At 45.9% G+C, this 19,235-nt stretch overlaps 6 protein-coding genes across 6 annotated transcripts; 1 reads left to right on the forward strand and 5 right to left on the reverse strand.

The window, feature by feature from the left end:
- Nucleotides 1-1,328: 1,328 nt before the first annotated feature.
- Nucleotides 1,329-7,816, forward strand: SAMD00019534_019850 (hypothetical protein; the record flags this gene model as incomplete). The annotated part of the gene is made up of 3 exons (XM_012902576.1): nt 1,329-1,518; nt 1,606-2,274; nt 2,343-7,816. The coding sequence occupies 3 exons, from the start codon at nt 1,329-1,331 to the stop codon at nt 7,814-7,816; spliced, it is 6,333 nt and encodes a 2,110-aa protein (XP_012758030.1).
- Nucleotides 7,817-7,915: 99 nt separating this feature from the next.
- On the reverse strand, nt 7,916-8,425 carry SAMD00019534_019860 (hypothetical protein; the record flags this gene model as incomplete). The annotated part of the gene is made up of 3 exons (XM_012902577.1): nt 7,916-7,959; nt 8,031-8,237; nt 8,305-8,425. 3 exons carry the CDS (start codon nt 8,423-8,425, stop codon nt 7,916-7,918), a joined length of 372 nt encoding a protein of 123 aa, XP_012758031.1.
- Nucleotides 8,426-8,613: 188 nt separating this feature from the next.
- SAMD00019534_019870 (hypothetical protein) lies at nt 8,614-10,202 on the reverse strand (the record flags this gene model as incomplete). Its single annotated transcript, XM_012902578.1, has 2 exons — nt 8,614-9,800; nt 9,899-10,202. The coding sequence occupies 2 exons, from the start codon at nt 10,200-10,202 to the stop codon at nt 8,614-8,616; spliced, it is 1,491 nt and encodes a 496-aa protein (XP_012758032.1).
- Nucleotides 10,203-11,362: 1,160 nt separating this feature from the next.
- Nucleotides 11,363-12,981, reverse strand: SAMD00019534_019880 (hypothetical protein; the record flags this gene model as incomplete). The annotated part of the gene is made up of 3 exons (XM_012902579.1): nt 11,363-11,536; nt 11,633-12,655; nt 12,817-12,981. The coding sequence occupies 3 exons, from the start codon at nt 12,979-12,981 to the stop codon at nt 11,363-11,365; spliced, it is 1,362 nt and encodes a 453-aa protein (XP_012758033.1).
- Nucleotides 12,982-13,854: 873 nt separating this feature from the next.
- SAMD00019534_019890 (hypothetical protein) lies at nt 13,855-17,538 on the reverse strand (the record flags this gene model as incomplete). Its single annotated transcript, XM_012902580.1, has 8 exons — nt 13,855-15,614; nt 15,686-16,093; nt 16,159-16,317; nt 16,447-16,677; nt 16,770-16,907; nt 16,969-16,996; nt 17,064-17,250; nt 17,333-17,538. Coding segments are annotated over 8 exons (3,117 nt in total), but the record flags the coding sequence as incomplete, so codon positions are not given.
- Nucleotides 17,539-17,908: 370 nt separating this feature from the next.
- On the reverse strand, nt 17,909-18,401 carry SAMD00019534_019900 (hypothetical protein; the record flags this gene model as incomplete). Its single annotated transcript, XM_012902581.1, has 2 exons — nt 17,909-18,260; nt 18,334-18,401. 2 exons carry the CDS (start codon nt 18,399-18,401, stop codon nt 17,909-17,911), a joined length of 420 nt encoding a protein of 139 aa, XP_012758035.1.
- Between the last annotated feature and the right edge of the window lie 834 nt (nt 18,402-19,235).

Genomic DNA, 19,235 nt, shown 5'->3' on the forward strand with positions numbered 1-19,235 from the left:
GAAATCGCCCAAAGTATACCCTGGCAATTACCATAATACTTAAGGGAGTCGCCAAGTAGTGGCGATGACTTGGCACAAGTAATTGCCAAAGTATATTATTGTAAGTGCCAAACTAATCACCGATGTGTACATTGTTGATTGCCAAAGTAACATTCATTTATGCTACATGTTAATCATGATGACACTCTTTCAATTGAACACGATCGCAGAGGTTGTCTAAGCCAATGATGAACAGTTTAAATCACTCTATTGGGTAGATAAGTTCACCTTTCTAGAGATATTGAACAAGTTCAATCAAGTGCTATCAATCAATATATCTATACGAAAGTTAATATGTTTCTTCAATCATCTAAAACAATATCCTACTGCTAGACAAGAGAAGGAGAGGTATGGTTGGGACCCAAAGACAATCTCTATTTACCGTCAACAAGTTATTGATGCCTTTGATCGACTAATATCAGAGGAGCCACAATATGTAAGTTCGCGAACATATCGATGATCGATCGATTCACAACATATTCACTCAAGTCGACAAACAGGGACTACCAGAGATGAGATTAGAACAAACACCTTTGGTCATCGATGGAACAAAGATATACTCGGTAGTCGATACATATATTTATCAGATTGAGAAACCCAAGAAACCAGAGTTTGATGCACAATATTACTCTGGCAAACATGGTATCCATTGCATCAAACTTGAATGTTGTATCAATGTGACCAATGGCTTAATCAACTGGGTATCCGATGGTTTGTATCCATCCATCCATCAATATTATATTCATCACTTATCTAACTCAATAATACTTTAGTTCATTATATAGGCTCGGAACCAGATCTCTTTCGCTGGCAGAAGTGGAGTGATGGACAATGAGAAATATAGATTACTCGAGGATGAAAGGATATTAGGTGATTCAAGATATGTTGGTGAAGAGGAAGACAATGTCTTTATAACTCCGGAAAAGGGAAGACCAGAGGATTCGCCAATATATTCAAACATATTGAAAGAGTTAAAGCTATCACAACGGACGGTCATTGAGAACCTATTTGTCAAACACAAGATATCCTTACGTATATTACAAACTCCGTACCGAGGAACTGACCTGGATCAGTTTACCGATCTTATCCACATCATATACTACATCATGGCTATCTTGCTCAAGAAGCAACCTTTGAGAAAAAACAAGTAAACCATCACATTCCTCTATTTTACTTGATCTTCATGAAGTCCCCACACGACTTGAAGTTGAACACTGGATCATTTATTTGTTCATTCATTTGATACAAATAATACAGACAGATAATAACAATATATATATATATATATAATGAAACTCAATGATTTACAGAGTCATCAATATGGCCTTGCATCATTATTGAGGTCAAACTCAAATGCAAAGAGTTTGGATACAATCACAGCAAAGAGAAATAATGATCTCAACAAGAAGAGATCAGAGAAGAAGAAGGGCACGGGTTCACTACTCCAAGGTCAACTCTCATGGAACTACTTTAGCAAGAGTATGATCTCACACGACTTGCCGCATGAATCACTCAATCACTCACTCATTCAATCATTCAATCAATCAATCAATCAATCAAACTTAGAGGATGAACCTGGTCAACAACATCAACAAGAGAAGAAGAATAGATTGATATATAATAAGTTCTTGGAGATTGTTATGAAGTTGGTGGATAATGATGAGATACCATCCGAGGAATTGCACGTTGCATCTTATGAGACGTTCATGATTGTTGGCAATCCAAACAAGGACGTTGTGACCAAACAGCAGTTGTTACAACAGTTGTTTGGCTCGAGTTTCAAGCTCAACCTGTATCAACAGCTCACCGATTTGGTGACACAGCTTCAGGAGATCAAGAATCCCTACCAGGAGGACATCACGCTGTCCAAGCAGTCGCTCACCAAGATCGATGAGAACGAGTCTCTCGAGTGGGGATCGGCCACAGTCAGATTGGACTCGGTCGACGATATCTTCTTTGACATTGAGTCGTTCGTCTCGGCTGAAGCCGCCGCCAATGAGAGGGCTGCCGCAGCGGCCGCCGCTCAAAAGTCTGGAAAGGAGACAATACTCATACGCAAGGCTGGCAAGAAGGGCGACAAGGCGAGTGCAGGTGGTCAGCCATCCACCTCTTCAACATCGTCCCAATTCAATCAATCATGGTTGATTGACAAATGCTTGGATATCTCAAAGAGCTCAGGCATGCCTGCCGACCAAACAAAGCAGAGCATCATCGATATCCTCAAGAATCCAAAGAGTATGTATTGTCAAAGTTGACGTGCACGCATGCGCCTGTTGTGTCCATCTCGCTAATGTCAAACTTAGACATTCAGGAGGACTTGATTGGAGTATTGGGATTCGATCACTTGGACTTCATGGAGTTGTTGGTCACTCATCGTTCAGATATATTGGCATCAATGCTCAATCCAATCAAACAGGCCAATCAGGGCCCATTGTCATCATCCATCACCATTCAATCTAGCGATGATAAGGCTGCTGGCAAGCTCAAGAAGAAGGACGACAAGAAGCGAGCAAAGGGCACAGTGTCCACGATGACAATCAGCAATGAGGAGTACGAGGTATATGTGCCAAAGGAGGCCGCCACACCGGCCATTTACACGCCACAGACTGAGTTCAAGGGCACCGATCTCAACATCCAGGCTGGTCCAATCTTTGGCAAGGCGGCCCTGCCTCCCGACACCATCCGCAGGGAGCTCGACACGCACATTGAGGTCACGCTTCCCCACGCCAAGAAGAAGCCAATGATGGACGACGAGCGACTCATCCCAGTGACAGAGATCGACGAGCGATCGCAAAAGGCCTTTGGCAGCGTCAAGTCTTTGAACAGGATTCAGTCAAAGGTGTTCGAGGTGGCCTACAAGTCCAACGAGAACCTGCTCATCTGTGCGCCAACAGGTGCTGGAAAGACAAACATTGCGCTGCTCACTGTGCTGCATGAGATCGAGTCCAACTACATGCCTGGCAACAACATACTGAATCTGGAGAAGTTCAAGATCATCTACATCGCGCCACTCAAGGCGCTGGCCTCTGAGATGACAGACAAGTTTGCCACCTGTCTCAAATACCTTGGCATCGTTGTGAAGGAGTTGACAGGCGATATGCAGCTTACACAGAAGGAGCTCAAGGACACACAGATCATCGTTACGACACCCGAGAAGTGGGACGTCATCACCAGAAAGAGCAGCGACGTGGCGCTCACACAGCTCGTGCGACTGATCATCATTGATGAGATCCATTTGCTGCACGAGGAGAGAGGTCCCGTGCTAGAGAGCATTGTGGCCAGGACGCTCAGACAGGTCGAGACCACACAAGAGATGATTAGAATCGTCGGCCTAAGCGCCACTCTGCCCAACTACAAGGATGTGGCGCGCTTCATTCACGCGCCGGCATCATCCACCTTCTGTTTCGACTCATCGTACCGTCCCGTGCCCATGACCAGCACGTTCATGGGAGTCAAGGAGCAGGGTGTGATTGCACGCAATAACATGATGAACCAACTATGCTATGAGAAGGTGGAGCGTTCCATCAAGGAGGGCTACCAGGTCATGGTGTTTGTGCACTCGCGAAAGGACACAGTCAAAACGGCCGAGGCACTGGTCAACCTGGCACGAACCAAGCGCTTCAGGTTCGGCGGAGACGAGGTCACCAAGACACACGCAGTGCGCGACATGGAGCGTGCAAAGGCCAAGGAGATCCGCGACCTGTTCCAATCGAACGTCTCGATCCATCATGCCGGTTTGCTCAGACAGGACCGTAACCTGGTGGAGAAGTACTTTGCCGAGGGTAGCATCAAGGTGTTGGTGTGCACGGCCACGCTCGCCTGGGGTGTCAACTTGCCCGCCCACACAGTCGTCGTCAAGGGCACACAGATCTACGACGCCAAGAACGGTGGCTTCATGGACCTGGGCATCTCTGACGTCATGCAGATCTTTGGTCGTGCTGGACGTCCCCAGTTCGACACGTTTGGCGAGTCGTTCCTGATCACCACGCACGACAAACTCGACCACTACCTCATGCTGATGGCGTGCGCGCTCCCCATTGAGAGTAGGTACATCAACAACCTGGCGGACAACCTCAATGCAGAGATCGTGCTTGGCACCGTGTCCAATGTCAACGAGGCCGTCTCTTGGCTGGGCTACACCTACCTCATCATCCGTATGATCATGAACCCACACGCATACGGTGTGCCGCTGTCCGAAGTTAAGCAGGACCCAGCTCTGACCAACTTCCGTGTCAAACTGATTGAGCGCGCCGCTACCCAGCTCGACGCTTCCAAGATGATCCGTTTCGACCAGACCACAGGCAATTTCTTCCCCACGGACCTGGGCCGCATTGCCAGTCACTACTACATTAAGTATCCCTCGATCGAGACATTCAATGAGATCCTCAACCAGACGATGCAGCAGGAGCAGGTTCTGACACTGCTGGCCAACTCTTCCGAGTTTGAGAATGTCAACTTGCGTGAGGAGGAGGTCAAGGAGTTGACTGAGCTGTCCGAGAACAGCTGTTTCTACGAGACCGAGGTGCTGGATCGCTACTCCAAGGTCAAGGTCATGCTGCAGTCGTTCTTGTCGCGTGCAAGAATTGAGGGATTCTCGCTCGTATCCGACTCCAACTACGTCATCCAGAACTCGAGCCGTATCCTGCGTGGAATCTTTGAGATCACAATGAAGCGTGGCTGGTGCAGCGTGTCCAAGCAGGTGCTCGACCTGTGCAAGATGATCGATCACCAGCAGTGGTACTTTGAGACACCACTGCGCCAACTTGGCGTACTCAACCAGGAGATCCTCAAGAAGATCGAGGAGTCGCAGTTATCCACGGACGACCTGGCCGAGATGGACCCAGGCGAGCTGGCCCCCATTGTCGGCAACCACACGATTGCCAAGTCGACCATCCGCTTGGCGCGCCAGTTCCCCAAGCTGGACTTTGACATTGAGATCCAGCCAATCACTTCCAGCATCATCAAGATCAATCTGGAGCTGCTGCCATACTTTGAGTGGAACGATCGCATCCACGGCGAGTCGCAGCCATTCTACATCTGGATCGAGGACAGTGACAATGAGTTCATCTACCACCACGACTACTTCATGCTGACCAAGCGCGCATTTATGAACCGCGAGGCTGAGCCCATCAAGATGAGCTATATCATCCCCATCCCCAACCCACTGCCCTCGCAGTTCTACATCCACTACATCAGTGACCGCTGGCTCAACTGTGATGAGCGCATCCCCATCTCGTTCAAGGACCTCATCATCCCACACCAGAACCGTGTGATCAACACCGAGCTGCTCGATCTGCAGCCGCTGCCAGTGCAGGCACTCAAGAACCCCGCCTTTGAGGCGCTCTTCCGCTTCACGCACTTCAACCCTATCCAGACGCAGGTGTTCCACACGCTCTATCACACCAACAACAATGTGCTGCTGGGTTCGCCAACAGGCAGTGGCAAGACCATTTGTGCCGAGCTGGCCATGTTCAAGGTGTTCCGTGATGAGCCACACATGAAGGTGGTGTACATCGCACCTCTCAAGGCGCTGGTTCGCGAGCGTATGAACGACTGGTCGGTCAAGTTGGCCGAGAAGCTGGGCAAGCGTCTGGTCGAGCTGACTGGAGACTACACGCCCAACATGATTGCGCTGCAGAACGCCGACATTGTGACGACCACACCAGAGAAGTGGGACGGTATCAGTAGAAACTGGAAGAACAGGAGCTATGTCACGTCTGTGTCGCTACTGATCATTGATGAGATCCATTTGCTGGGCGAGCTTCGTGGTCCCACGCTCGAGGTTATCGTATCGCGTATGAAGCTGATCTCCAAGGAGACTGGCCACAACATTAGGATCATCGGACTTTCCACGGCCATGGCCAATGCCATAGATCTGGCTGAGTGGATGGGCATCGAGAAGGTTGGCCTGTTCAACTTCCGTCCATCGTGCCGTCCAGTGCCCATCGAGGTGCACGTCCAAGGATTCCCCAACAAGAACTATTGTCCTAGAATGCAGACCATGAACAAGCCGGCCTTTGCCGCCATCCAGACGTACTCGCCTGTCAAGCCCGTGCTGATCTTTGTGTCGTCACGTAGACAGACGCGTCTCACTGCACTGGATCTCATTTCTCACCTAGTCGTCGACAACCCTGCACAATGGCTGCACACCAATGACATTGATCAGATGGTGGACCGTGTCAAGGACCATCACCTCAAACATACACTGTCATTTGGCATTGGCATGCATCATGCCGGTCTCAACGACAATGACCGAACGATTGTTGAGCGTCTGTTTGGTGAGAACAAGATACAGGTGCTCATCTCCACGTCGACCCTGGCATGGGGTGTCAACCTGCCAGCGCATCTGGTGATCATCAAGGGTACCGAGTACTTTGATGGCAAGACCAAGCGCTACGTCGACTTCCCGCTCACTGATGTGCTTCAGATGATGGGTCGTGCCGGTCGTCCCCAGTTCGACAAGGAGGGCAAGGCTGTGATCATGGTGCACGAACCAAAGAAGAACTTCTACAAGAAGTTCCTTTACGATCCATTCCCAGTGGAGTCGCATCTCAAGGAGTTCCTGCATGATCACATCAATGCCGAGGTCGTTGGTGGCACCATCCACTCCAAGCAGACCGGTATTGAGTACCTGACCAACACATTCTTCTTCCGCCGTCTGGTAGTCAGTCCCACGTACTATGGCATGAAGGACAACTCTGTGGACGCAATCAACCGATTCCTCTCGGAGCTGCTGGACCGCACTCTCGACGACCTAGCCGCAGCCAACTGCATCATCATCGACGACAACGATGAGATCATTCCCACAACAATGGGCAAGGTGGCATCGTTCTACTATCTTAACTTCCGCACTGTCCAAATGTTCTCGCGCGACATCAAGTACGACAGCGACATCAAGTCTCTGCTCAAGGTCCTGTGTAACGCATATGAGTACCACGAGTTCCCCGTGCGTCATAATGAGGAGTTGTTGAACCAGGAGCTCAACGAGAAGTTGCCAATCAAGATGTTCCAGTTCGAGGATGCCCACACCAAGGTTCACCTGTTGCTGCAGGCGCACTTTGAGCGATGCTCGCTGCCAATCTCTGATTACGTGACTGATACCAAGTCTGCCCTGGACCAGGGTATTCGTATCCTTCAGGCCATGATTGATGTTGCCGGTGAGTTTGGATTCAACTCGACCACCATCCAAGTGGTGCGTCTGTTGCAGATGTTGGTGCAAGGTCGTTGGGACACAGACAATAGCATTCTTATCCTGCCACATATGACCAAGGAGATTGTGGAGGCCATTGGATTCAACCTGCAGGTCAACAACCTCAAGGAACTTCTCAGTGTCGCCCCTGACAAGCTGAAGATGTTCATGGACAATGTCATGCACATATCACACGCCAAAGAGGTTTTGGACGTCGTTGCCAATCTGCCACGAATGAAGATCACACATATTGTGCCAGACAATGTGTCAGCCCTGAAGGAGACCACGATCAAGGTTAGGATACAGCGAACCAACAAGTTGTTCCGCAATGGTTTCGCGTACGCACCCCAATACTCAAAGGACAAGAACGAGGGTTGGGTCGTCATTCTCACCAACGACAAGGAGGAGTTCATTGGATTGAAGAGGGTCACCCAGATGGCCAAGGACTCTGGCTCTGTCACCTCATTCATTGTAACACCGCCCTCGGATGTTACCACAGCCGTCTACCATGTCAAGGTGTACTCTGATACCTACATTGGATTGGATTACTTCCATACCTTCCAAGTCAAGGTTGAGCCAAAGAAATAAACATCCAAGAGCAGAGTCGTAACTGATTAATTGATTGATTGTGTTATTATTGCGCTAAGATTGAAACCATGAAGATGTGTATCTCGGTGGCTCGTGATTCTACCAGTTAAGCAATGAGAAGCCCATCCAAATGATTGAAGTGCCTTTTGTAAAGAGTAGATGTTAGAATTTGTTGTAAGCTGGGCAACATCTAACAACTAGTATCATTACTTACTAGCAACGATGAAGGGTGGAATGGCATCCTTGACACTGGATGTTCTAAAGATAAGGGTCTCGGTGAAGAAGTGCAAGAAGGCCCAGACGAATGATACCCAAGTGACAAAGAACAGAGTCTTGTTGTATGGTGAGTAGGCAGTGGCAACACACAAGGTGAAGCTCATCAATGTCCAAATGCCAAACAGTCTAGCTGTCAGTCCAGTAACTGTATGACATATCATTGTGTTAGTTGGTTAAGATGTTCAAAGTTGGCACATCATCATTGATCATACTCTGCTTTGGATCGGATGAGTAAACGTTGGTTCTAAGTCTTCCAACATTGAAGAATGCTTGTGATGCTCCCAAAAGACGCAAGAATGCGACGATCAACAACCAGATTTGAATGCTCTCCATCTCTTTGTATTGTATCTGTATCTTAATATATGATTGATGTGTGTGAATGATGATCAAATGGTCTGATCTGACGACCGATTCACCCAAAAGATATTTGCAAAAAGTAGGACCCAAGACAAAGTGGTTGATGCTAGATAAGTACATTGACAGTAGTGATACAGGCAATTGATTCATTATTAATTAATTGTTTAGTTATCCTCGTCCTCGCTGCTGCTGTGATCGTTGTGCTCCTCCTCGACAGCTGGCTCGCCTCTTCTCTCCTCGACAACTGGTTCCTCCTCGTCAGAAGACTCCTCATCGACCAAAGTTGGCTCCTCAACCTCCTTAACAAGGACTGCTGGCTCCTCCTCGACAACTGCAACTGGCTCCTCAACAATTGCAACTGGCTCCTCAACAACTGCAACTGGCTCCTCGACAACTGCAACTGGGGTCTCCTCCTCAACAGCTGGAGAAACTGGGGTCTCCTCCTCGACAGCTGCAACTGGAACAACCTCCTCTGGCTTCTCCTCCTCCTGCTCAAAGGTGGCGCTTGGGTTGAAGACTGGCTTGACATCGTCCTCAACGTAGGTCATCTGTGACAGACGCTGGAACTTCTCGTACTCAGTCTCGGTGGCAGTGTTTTGCTCGATGCGGTCGACGGATGGAACGTAGTCCTCCTTCTTCTCGAGGTATGGGAATAGGTTCTCCTGACGCTTGGTACGTCCGAAGCCCTCGTCGAGGTTGCCCTTGAGAGCAAACAGCTGCTTGAAGTGGGGCTTGCAGTAGAGAACACCGTCAAGCTGGGCAAGAGTGCCGAGGTTCAAGATGACGGAGCAGTGAGAGCACTTGAGACATGTCTTGTGGAAAATGCGACGGGTGTCGGTCTCCTCGAGGACGACTTTCTCAGTCTGGTAGACGGTCTTGCTGCAGCACTGGCACTTGTCAGAGTTGGCAGATGAGAATCTCTTGGCGACGTCTGGGTTGGCAGAGTTGGTGTTCTTCTCCTTCTCGGCGGTCTTCTCAATTGGGACGAATGAACCAGCCTGCGAGACAACCTGTGGAGCCCACTTGTCGGTCTTTGGTGAGTTACCGGCGATCTCGTCAAAGTTACCCTTGGCGGCGAACAGCTGCTTGAAATGTGGCTTGCAGTAGTAGACTCCGTTCATGGAGGCGTAGGTGCCGAGTGACAGAGTGATCTTGCAGTGCGAGCACTTCAGACACTGCTTGTGGAGCACCTTCTTGTCGTCCTTATCTTCAACAATCAACTTCTCGGTCAAGTACACAGTCTTTGTGCAAACAGTGCACTTGTCGAGACTTCCAGAGAATCTGGATGAGATTCCAGTTGGAGTATCCTTCTTCTCAGTGGTCTTTGTCTCCTCAAGCTTAATGAATGAGGCTATTAAGAGGTAAAGAATGGAATGGAAGTAGAGATAGTTAGATCACTCATTCAATCATCCATCCAATCATCCAATTGATCAATCAATTTATACATACATGGAGCTGAAGCAGCTGGGTTGGCTTGTGGTGCCCATTGGGTGGAGTGCTTGGACTTGCCAAAGCCCTCGTCGTAGTTACCCTTGGTGGCAAACAGTTGCTTGAAGTGTGGCTTGCAGAACATGACACCGTTCAATGAGGCATAGTTGCCGAGTGACAATGTAATCTTGCAGTGCGAGCACTTCAGACACAACTTGTGGAAAGTCTTTTTGTCCTCCTTGTCCTCGACGACGATCTTCTCAGTGGCGTAAACAGTCTTCTCACAGGCTGTGCATTTCTCAGAACCTCCTCCAAATGTGACCATTCTTTATCTATTCATTCATAGTATGATGTTAACATTCATTCATTCATTGCACTCCATCCATTCTTCCATCCAACTCCATGATTCGCTCGGCCATCAACTCCATCCTTCCTTCCATTCTTCCGTCCATCCATTCTTCACGCCGCTCATTCATTCATTCGACCATCCTCTCTTCCTCTCTCATCATCTCCCTCATCATCTCCCTCATCATCTCCGGTCAGACAGTTGGATACTCACTGCTTAGGGTAAGGGTAAGGGTAAGGGGTATATTATTAAAAGTATATTACTAAGATGTAGTAGTATTAGAGATTGTTGTTGATTGAATGAATCGATTGACTTTCAACAACAGGTGAATTTGATGAACCTTTAAAGTGGAGTGTTCGTCGGGGATAATATTATATTATATTAAGTTAAATGTATTTATATTTAGAAGTGTATTATTACAACAAATAATATATTAATATTATGTGTATGTGTGGTATCTAATAATGTAACAAAGATGTATAGTGTAACAACAAGGCTATATTTGATTGATTGAATGTGAATGAATGATTGAATGATTGACAGCTGCAGCAACAACAACAATGAATAGAATGAATGGTCAGTCCAGTCAGTCAGAGGACATGGACAAGAAACAGAATCACACCCAATCAGCTCACAACCAACCACCACTAATCTCATACTTAACACGATGGGTTTTGATTTATGACATAAATTCAATTCTATACCCCTATCACCCAACAATCCATCCAGATCTCTCTACTTCATCCAAACACAGTAAAAATATTAATAATATTATTTGTTTCTATTCAATTATCACCCACACAGACAGTATATATCTGTGTTTTTCGCTTTAGACTGCGAACCCCTAATGTCGAACGACATTGTGATAAATTTGGAAGCCGTGCAGTGGGTGATTGATGGGGGAATGGTGGTGGGTGTGTGTTTTGGCAATGACACTCATTCGTTTCAAGCATCAGTTTAAGTGTGATTGATGGCGCGAGGATGTCTAAACACAAAACACAAGGATGTAAGTATGGTCAACCAATCAACCAATCAATCAATCATCTGTTGTCCAGAGACAAGGTCAACAAACCTTGGATTATTATATTGGTGTGCAAACAAGAAGCAAAGTTTATCAAACTGTTGTTACATGTCCAGTATTAATGTGCAAGAATAAGAGACAAGAAGCTGATCACTCCTTGACGAGCTTGGATGAGTGATGGTGGATCAATGGATGTCGACTGGATCAATGTACCACAGTGACCAGCCTCATAAGTAACAGCCTGGACAGTGCCTGGTACATTGTCAGCGTTAACACTGAGCAAGTGCCATGGCTATTATGATGATGGGTTATGGTACGCGCGCGAATGTGACGAATTGTTAGCAAATGCAAGGTCATTGATTGATTGGATGATGGATGATGAACTTACATCAAGGAGACCATTGGTAAACATGATGTTGGTACCTTGGATATCTTGTCCACCATAGAAGGCGTTGGTCCAGTCGATGTTGGGTGTCATGTTTTGGACGTCAAAGACTTCGGAACACCAGCGAACTTGCTCCTCGACGTTGAGGACGGGTGGGAACACACTGGTACCTGGATAGGTGGTGCTGTAGTAGCCAAACTCAACGCATGTCTGCCACATCCAGGCACGGCTGCCATCTTGGTCGTGGAGCGCAACCTTGCGCATCGAGTTGATGAAGGACTGGTGACTGTAGTCCTGGCACTGCGACTGGCCGCCAGTGACGATCTGCGCCCAGTTCTGGAGCAGGTTGGAGCTGGCCTGGGTCAGCGTGTTGCAGGTCGTGTTGAGACCCCAGGTGGGTGGGTTGTTCATCTGGTCGGCCGAGCCGAGCGCCTCAGTGAGCGTGTAGAGGAACATGTAGAGGTCGCGGGGGTTGCTCAGCGACTTGCACGAGTTGAAGATGGTCTGCAGCTGCTGCAGACCCGACTGGGTCTGTGTGAGCGCCATGATCTGGTTGGTGGCCTGCTGTGCGGTGCTGACGCAGTCGGGTGCGGCCGAGTTGGAGAACTGTGAGTAGTAGCCCGTGAAGTTGAGCTGGGCGAGCACGGGTCCACTGGGGGCCACACTGGCCACGACGAGCTGTGGGTACTTGAGACGGAACCAGGCCGACAGTGCGCCACTGTACGAGCAGCCAAAGACGACGGCGGGGTTGGCGGTGAGGCCGCGCTCCTCCTTGAACGTGGTGAGGAAGTTGGCGGCGTCGGCCAGCGCCTGCTGGCTGGTCAGGAAGCGCAGGTTGTTGGTGGAGAAGTCGTTGGTGGGGTTCGAGTCACCGTAGAAGCGATGCTCCAACACGACGTAGAGTGCGCCAAACTTCTGTGCCCAGTCCCAGATCTGAACCTCCTGGAAGTTGAAGAAGCCCATTGGTGCCTCACCTGCCAAGAAGAAGAAAATAGGTCCACTACCATCGAACCAAGTATCAATCACCTGATATTGTTGTTGGTATGTGTCAGTGTTGCTTGGGTCAAAGTGATCTACAAGCTAGAGTATCGTGCGTCCAACAATGATTGAATGATGATGTGATTGATTGAGTGAGTTAGTCTAACTTCTTGGTTCATCTTGTTCACAACTTATGTCATGACACATACCTGAGTGAACCAGAAGGTCTCGTTGGACATGATGTCTGGCTGTGGGAGTGTCTCGCGTTGCTTGGCAAAGCGCTGGCGATACAGTGGTGTGTTGACAACAGCATTAACAGATGTGGCAAGCACTGCAGCCAACACCAACAATGCAATCAATGATTTAGATGTCATCTTAATATCCTGTGTGTGTATTTGTAGTAGTATGTTCCTAGTAAGTTTCAGAAGTGATGTGTGTTGACATCTGATCACAAGGACCCTGTTGGTGAGTGTGTTTGATCAGGGCATGTAGTGGGTGTTTTGTCCCATGGGTTCCAAAAAAAAATGATCAGTCTGATTTTATTCGATTGACAAGCATGTCACAATTCCCAATCCCATTCCATCCAACCAACCAATGTCATACTTCGATTCCTTTATCCAATCACAATTATTATGATCCTAGTATTTCTTTGGAAATGAACAATTTTATTAATAATAATATTTATAATTTCCTTATTTTTTTAAGATTGCTTTATCTCTAAGTTCCTTCATTTCATCTTTCTTGTCAGACAACCATGAGTACACTTTCAAATGTCTCAAGTCCACTCCTCCTGGATGTAAGTCATCTGCCATCTTCCTCTCATTTATACTAGTACACAATTTCCCTTGGGCTAAGTTCAAAAGTGAGCTCATCAATTTGAGAGCGAGGCATTATCACTACACAATCAAGCTTTGAAAGCTTATCAAAGACGTAAATATGATAAAAGCTATATTTTATCGTCTCAAGGTAAGTTGTGAAATTAACAAAGAACCAATGATTGAATGATGATCGATTGTTTGACCTCTAGCTCTATAATATTTCTCCATGATTGATTAATTATATGATAATTTCTTTAATTGATAAATGATATAATGATTGATAAATTGAATCAATCTATTCTATTTATAAATATTACAATCTAACTAATAATGGAAATATATTGGATGTCCATCAACAGAATTGGAATTAAACGACACAGACTAATATCTCAAAAAGGTAGGAAACAGTATGAGTTTTCCTTAAGTTTATTCTCTGGTTTTCATGTTGATTACATTCTTGGAACGATGCATTCTCATCAATTGATACTTGTACTTCTTAAACAATAGTATACCGGCTAGAATGATACCAGCTCCAATGATAGAACATACAACCACAATGATGATCACCTTTGTATTGCCATTGCCAGATGATGATCCACATGGTGTATCCTTCTCAACCTTGACCAAAGACTGGAAGCTTGGATCTACAATACACTCCTTGTCAAAGTGTGGCACACGTACTGATGTCAAATAGACAAAGTCACTCATGCTGTTCTGAGGCAGTGATGTGTAGAGTGTGTCATTGGCTGAGATGTCCTCCAAAGTGGACTTGACTACACGTCCATCAACATAAAGATGGCTGGCGAATGACGCGTAGAGCACTGAGCGTCCAGACTCTATGTAGTAAGAGTTGACACCATTGCGCGCAGTGGTCTGTATGCATGGGTTCTTCTCTTTGGCAGTCTGGCTGGCAATGACCAATTGCAAAGTATTGACATTGTTTGAGAATGGCCATTTAGCAATTGATACGGTGAACTTTACAGAGTTGGCAGCAATGTGGATGTCCTCGCCTGTGAAGTGGACGATAGTATCGTCCTTAAAGTATTGGATGTGCAAGCCAACAGTGATATTCTCGCCTGCGAATTGGCCAATGAGCTGGGTACCATCGTCATTGGCATTGGTGGAGTTGGTCCATTTGATTGATGACATGACCAGGGTCTTGACTGTTGCGTCCATGTTGTCAATCTCGCGCATGTATACAATTGATGTGTTGAATGATAATGTGTCGGATGGACTGATCACCGTGCCACCATCGATCACTGGAGTCTGTGCTGGGATGGTGTTGACTGAGCATTGTTCGCCAATCCATCCAGCTCTGCACACACATTTGCCACCCACAGATACACCATGATCGCTGCAGTTCGTTTGTGTCTCATTGATGTAGTAGAACACCTGCTTGGTGTTGGTGAGGGTCTGCGTTGTGACGTTGACAGGGAGTGACTCAATCGAGCCGGCTGGGATGGGCACTGTGCCGTCAAACATGCACTGCAGCATCGTCTCGTTGATGAACGCTGTCTTGAGGTTGGCTGGCGCGTAACAGGGCACGCCACTAATGGCCACTGTCAAGTTCCATGGCGAGAAGTAGTTGCCAACGATGGTGATCAGAGTGGTCTGGTTCAATCTGCCTGGCGTGGCCCACTCAATCACTGGTGCCATGATTTGGGTTGAGAATGGTATTGATACAATGCCACCAACTGACAATGTTGAAGCTTGCCCTAAATGTAGATTTCCAACCATTGGTGATGGCAGTTGGCATGTTACCGACATGTGCGCCTCCAAGAACTTGACATTCAAACACTTTGATTGACCAATCGACACTGATACCAATGAAGAGTTGGAATAGAAGTTGAATCCAGACACGGTCACTAGTCCTCCATTGACACCTACTGGTGGCAATATAGATGTGATGAATGGGGCACCATAGTTGACGTTGTAGTTGGTGACGATGACGGGACCCAGTCCAAACTGCTTATGTATGATCTGAAGGGCGTGGGACTGGCCGTATCCAGGAGGGATGGGTAGTGCAAGTGTTGCCGAGTAGAAGTCCCTTAGGATGGAGTATTGCACGCCCTGGTATGTTACTGTTAACGTGTCAAAAGGTTGTCCACGCCTGCCGTATGGGACATTCTTAGTCATTCCCTCGGTTGGCATATCGTCAATGGGGGCTGTAATGTTTGTCATGGTTGTGTCTGGGGAATAATTGATTGATTGATTGATTGGTTAGTAATTGATTGGAATAGTTCCAGTGAGCTGAACTTACTCATTAGTAGCTCTGTGAACACTCCTATGTAGGGTGATGGAGGGATTGCTCGTTTGTAGCCACTATATCGAGGCGAGTAGTAGTATGGGACTCCAGGGGAGGCGGTTGGAAGGGGGATCGAAACGTCAATGTACGGTTGGGTGTCCTTCATCGGACCATCGTCTATAAGTAGATGTCCAGAGACATCCTTCAATGCTACAGAGTAGTATGCATCGATCCAATGTACACTATTGCCATACCAATCCACTGTGCCACCTGGACACATGCTAGCCGTGTTATTCTTGACACTCTTTGTACCAACGAAAGATAAGATTCCATTCATTCCTTGAACACTCTGGCTATGCGCATACTGGTATACATCTGTGAATGTCCTAAAGCATGTATAGACCGAGTTCATCTCCATATCATCTGTTTGATTGAATGAGTGAGTGTAAGTGATTGAGTGAGTGATTTAGTGATTGAGGGACACTTACAGAATGGTGGCTTGTTTGTGATCGTGTAGACAGAGTCTGTGGCAATGGTGATGGGGACAAGGACTTCGTTCGAGAGGTCTTTGGTAACTTGACATGTGATGGCGCCAGGTGCCAGCCAATTGATATTGGCACAGGGCACTGAAGTGTTTGTGAGGAATACTGATGTCTTGCCATCAACTAGATTGTCTCCTAGAATGGTGATGAGTGACTGAGAGGCAGTTGATGGAAACACCATTGTGACATAGGGAGCCTTGTACTGGAATGTTGTGGTGCCCAGTGTTATACCAAATGATGTGATTGATACATTGAATGTTCCTGAGCCTGGTGGGATGGTAGTTGACAACGAGGTGTTGGACAGGATCTTAATATTTGTGCCACTGAACATCTTTCCTTTGTCCTCACCAACAAACGTGATGGTGTAATCACTTGATGATGTTGCTCTTGGCACCAATGTCATATTAACAATATTATTGATTACAACATCCCCACCTACGGTCCTCACTGGAGGGATGAATGGATCTATAATTGATTGATTGATTGGTGGTCATCATGTGACATGTTAGTGATGTGATGGTTTGGATGTGATGAGATGGGTTTGGTTGATCATTTACCTTCCAATCCACCATATTCACATAGATAGCCTAATGAAGTTGTTGGATCACAGTTATCCCAGAGTGCCAGATGATTGATGTTGATGAGGTTGGTGGACATCACGATGCTCGTTTCATTAGAGTTGATATTAGGTTCATCTACATTGATTGATCAAGTATGTTAGTGCACTGCATCATGTGATGTGATCACCAAACTTACATATATTCCAGGAGCAGAATATTCCACACTTTGAATGGATTACATTGATGAATGGATTAGTATGGTATGGATGAGGGGATTGATTCTAATCATACCTCATCAGTGTAGACATTGTATAGTGGTTGTCCATTCTCTGGACCAGATGTATAATAGAAAACACCTGGTTCACTCTTTGTCGATTGACCTGATATCCAGAACCTTGTATCCTGCATATCTGACCTAAGTTTATACTGTTGAATGATCCAATCATTCTCTTTCTTTGATGTTATTGTTACCATATATCTATTATTATGTGTTGATTGATTGATCATTTGTTTGATTAGTAAGTAGAGTGACTTGATAGAACTGACTTAAGTTGACATACCCTTTCTTCTCTTTGTATGATGATTGTTCACATGCTTTGAGAGCATCTTTGTATTGTACATTGGTTGGGTTGAACTCGTAGTAGTTACCATTAAACTCTAACTTGACGGCATTGACATAATACTGTTCATGTTCAATGATCATCAACAACAATGATGTTAATAATACCAATGTACAAAACATTGGCAATTTATAACTTAACATCATGATTAAGTAGATATATTATATTGTTGTGTATCTTTGTCTATGTTGTCTTTGTTGTTGTCCTTGTCTGAGACAAGCGTAGTTGTCTTTACATTAGTAAGAGACACCTGTCTCATCACTACACTCCCCAAGCCCGTATATCTAACCCCATAAATGACGTTATTAGGCCTTCATCTTATCTGATTAGACACCTAAAGGTGTCCAAGATATTTCAGGTCCCTTGATCGATTTTTGTTGGTGGACTTCCGATTGATTGAAACACACAACGCCTCAATCAATCAATCAATCAATCATTCAATCTATCAATCATACTTTATAACCAGACAATAAGACTGATTTATTTGTTGATGACAACTCGACATAATCGGTGAGACTACATTAATACACAACAACCATTGCGACTGTTCACTCCAGCATTGAGTTGGTTGATCGTGGCCTTGATGGAGGGAAACCCAGTGTCCGGATGATCGAGTGCTGCCTTGATGGCTGGCAATCCCGTATCAGCATGAGTGAGTGCTGCTTTGATGGCTGCCAATCCAGTCTCCGGATGATCGAGTGCTGCCTTGATGGCTGCCAATCCTGTCTCAGGATGGTTGAGGGCTGCAATGATGGCTGGCAATCCAGTATTGGGATCATTGATTGAAGTGTGAAGAGCTGTTAAAGACTCCTGGATGACTTTAAGAGCAACAAGAATTTCCTGTTGTTGTTGCTCCTCCATTCCAGATCTAATATTAGAATAATGTCAGAAGAAATATACTATTTATAATGTAATCTGGATATAAATATATAAATACATACTCAGAGTTATCTGAAGTGTTGTTGGTGTCATTGTTGATGTTGTCGTTGTTGGTGGATTGATCGGACATTTATGAAATGATATTATTTCTATATTAGTTATTGGGTATAAATAAAATATATTTATAATATTATAAATTGCTTCAAGGTAGGTAGTAGGTAGTTAGGAATGAGGTAAATGTTGAGGTTATTAATGTTAGTCCGACTACTCTACCTTTCATATTTATACTGGCTCGTTCGTGGATGTACTCACTTGTTTCCTTTCCATCACTTATTTATTAATAATACCATGGGGGGGTATGACCTGTCAAGTCGTCTTTACCTTTACCCAACTAGTTAACCAAACAACCAACTCAAAGTACAAACTATCCAAACAATTGAAGTTGAACTATCATTAACAAAGTACATGTCGTCCTTGTTACTGTGCACCACATCGTTTTGATCGTCATTGTGGTGTGTTCAGAAAGGTAGTCTCTGACGTCCTATCAATCAACATGTTTGTTGGTGTGGATGGTCAAGCGATGCCATTGTTCCAGTATGTATGTGTGAGAGCTAGTCCCCTCTATGTGTGACTCTTTGACTCCAATATCCCACTTGCCTGTATTCTGTCGACACCTCATTGCTCTAGACATATATGTGCTGCTTTGATGTAGGTGGCTATGACTGTCAATATGTCTTGTTGTCATCGGCTATATGTCAATCCATCTATCTATGCATCGAATGAATGAATGAACGAATGAAGCAATTCCAAAAAAACTTAAACTTAGATGTTGGACGGGATCAGGTTCACAAGGTGACTAGTATATGTTATGAATGAATACTAACATGATCACTAATACATATACTAGTATTACTATTACCTTCCCATCCAACAGGACATCCAAGAGTATCTCAGATCACCCAAC

This window comes from Acytostelium subglobosum (genome assembly GCF_000787575.1).
Source record: "Acytostelium subglobosum LB1 DNA, scaffold: scaffold3, whole genome shotgun sequence".
NCBI lineage: Eukaryota > Evosea > Eumycetozoa > Acytosteliales > Acytosteliaceae > Acytostelium > Acytostelium subglobosum.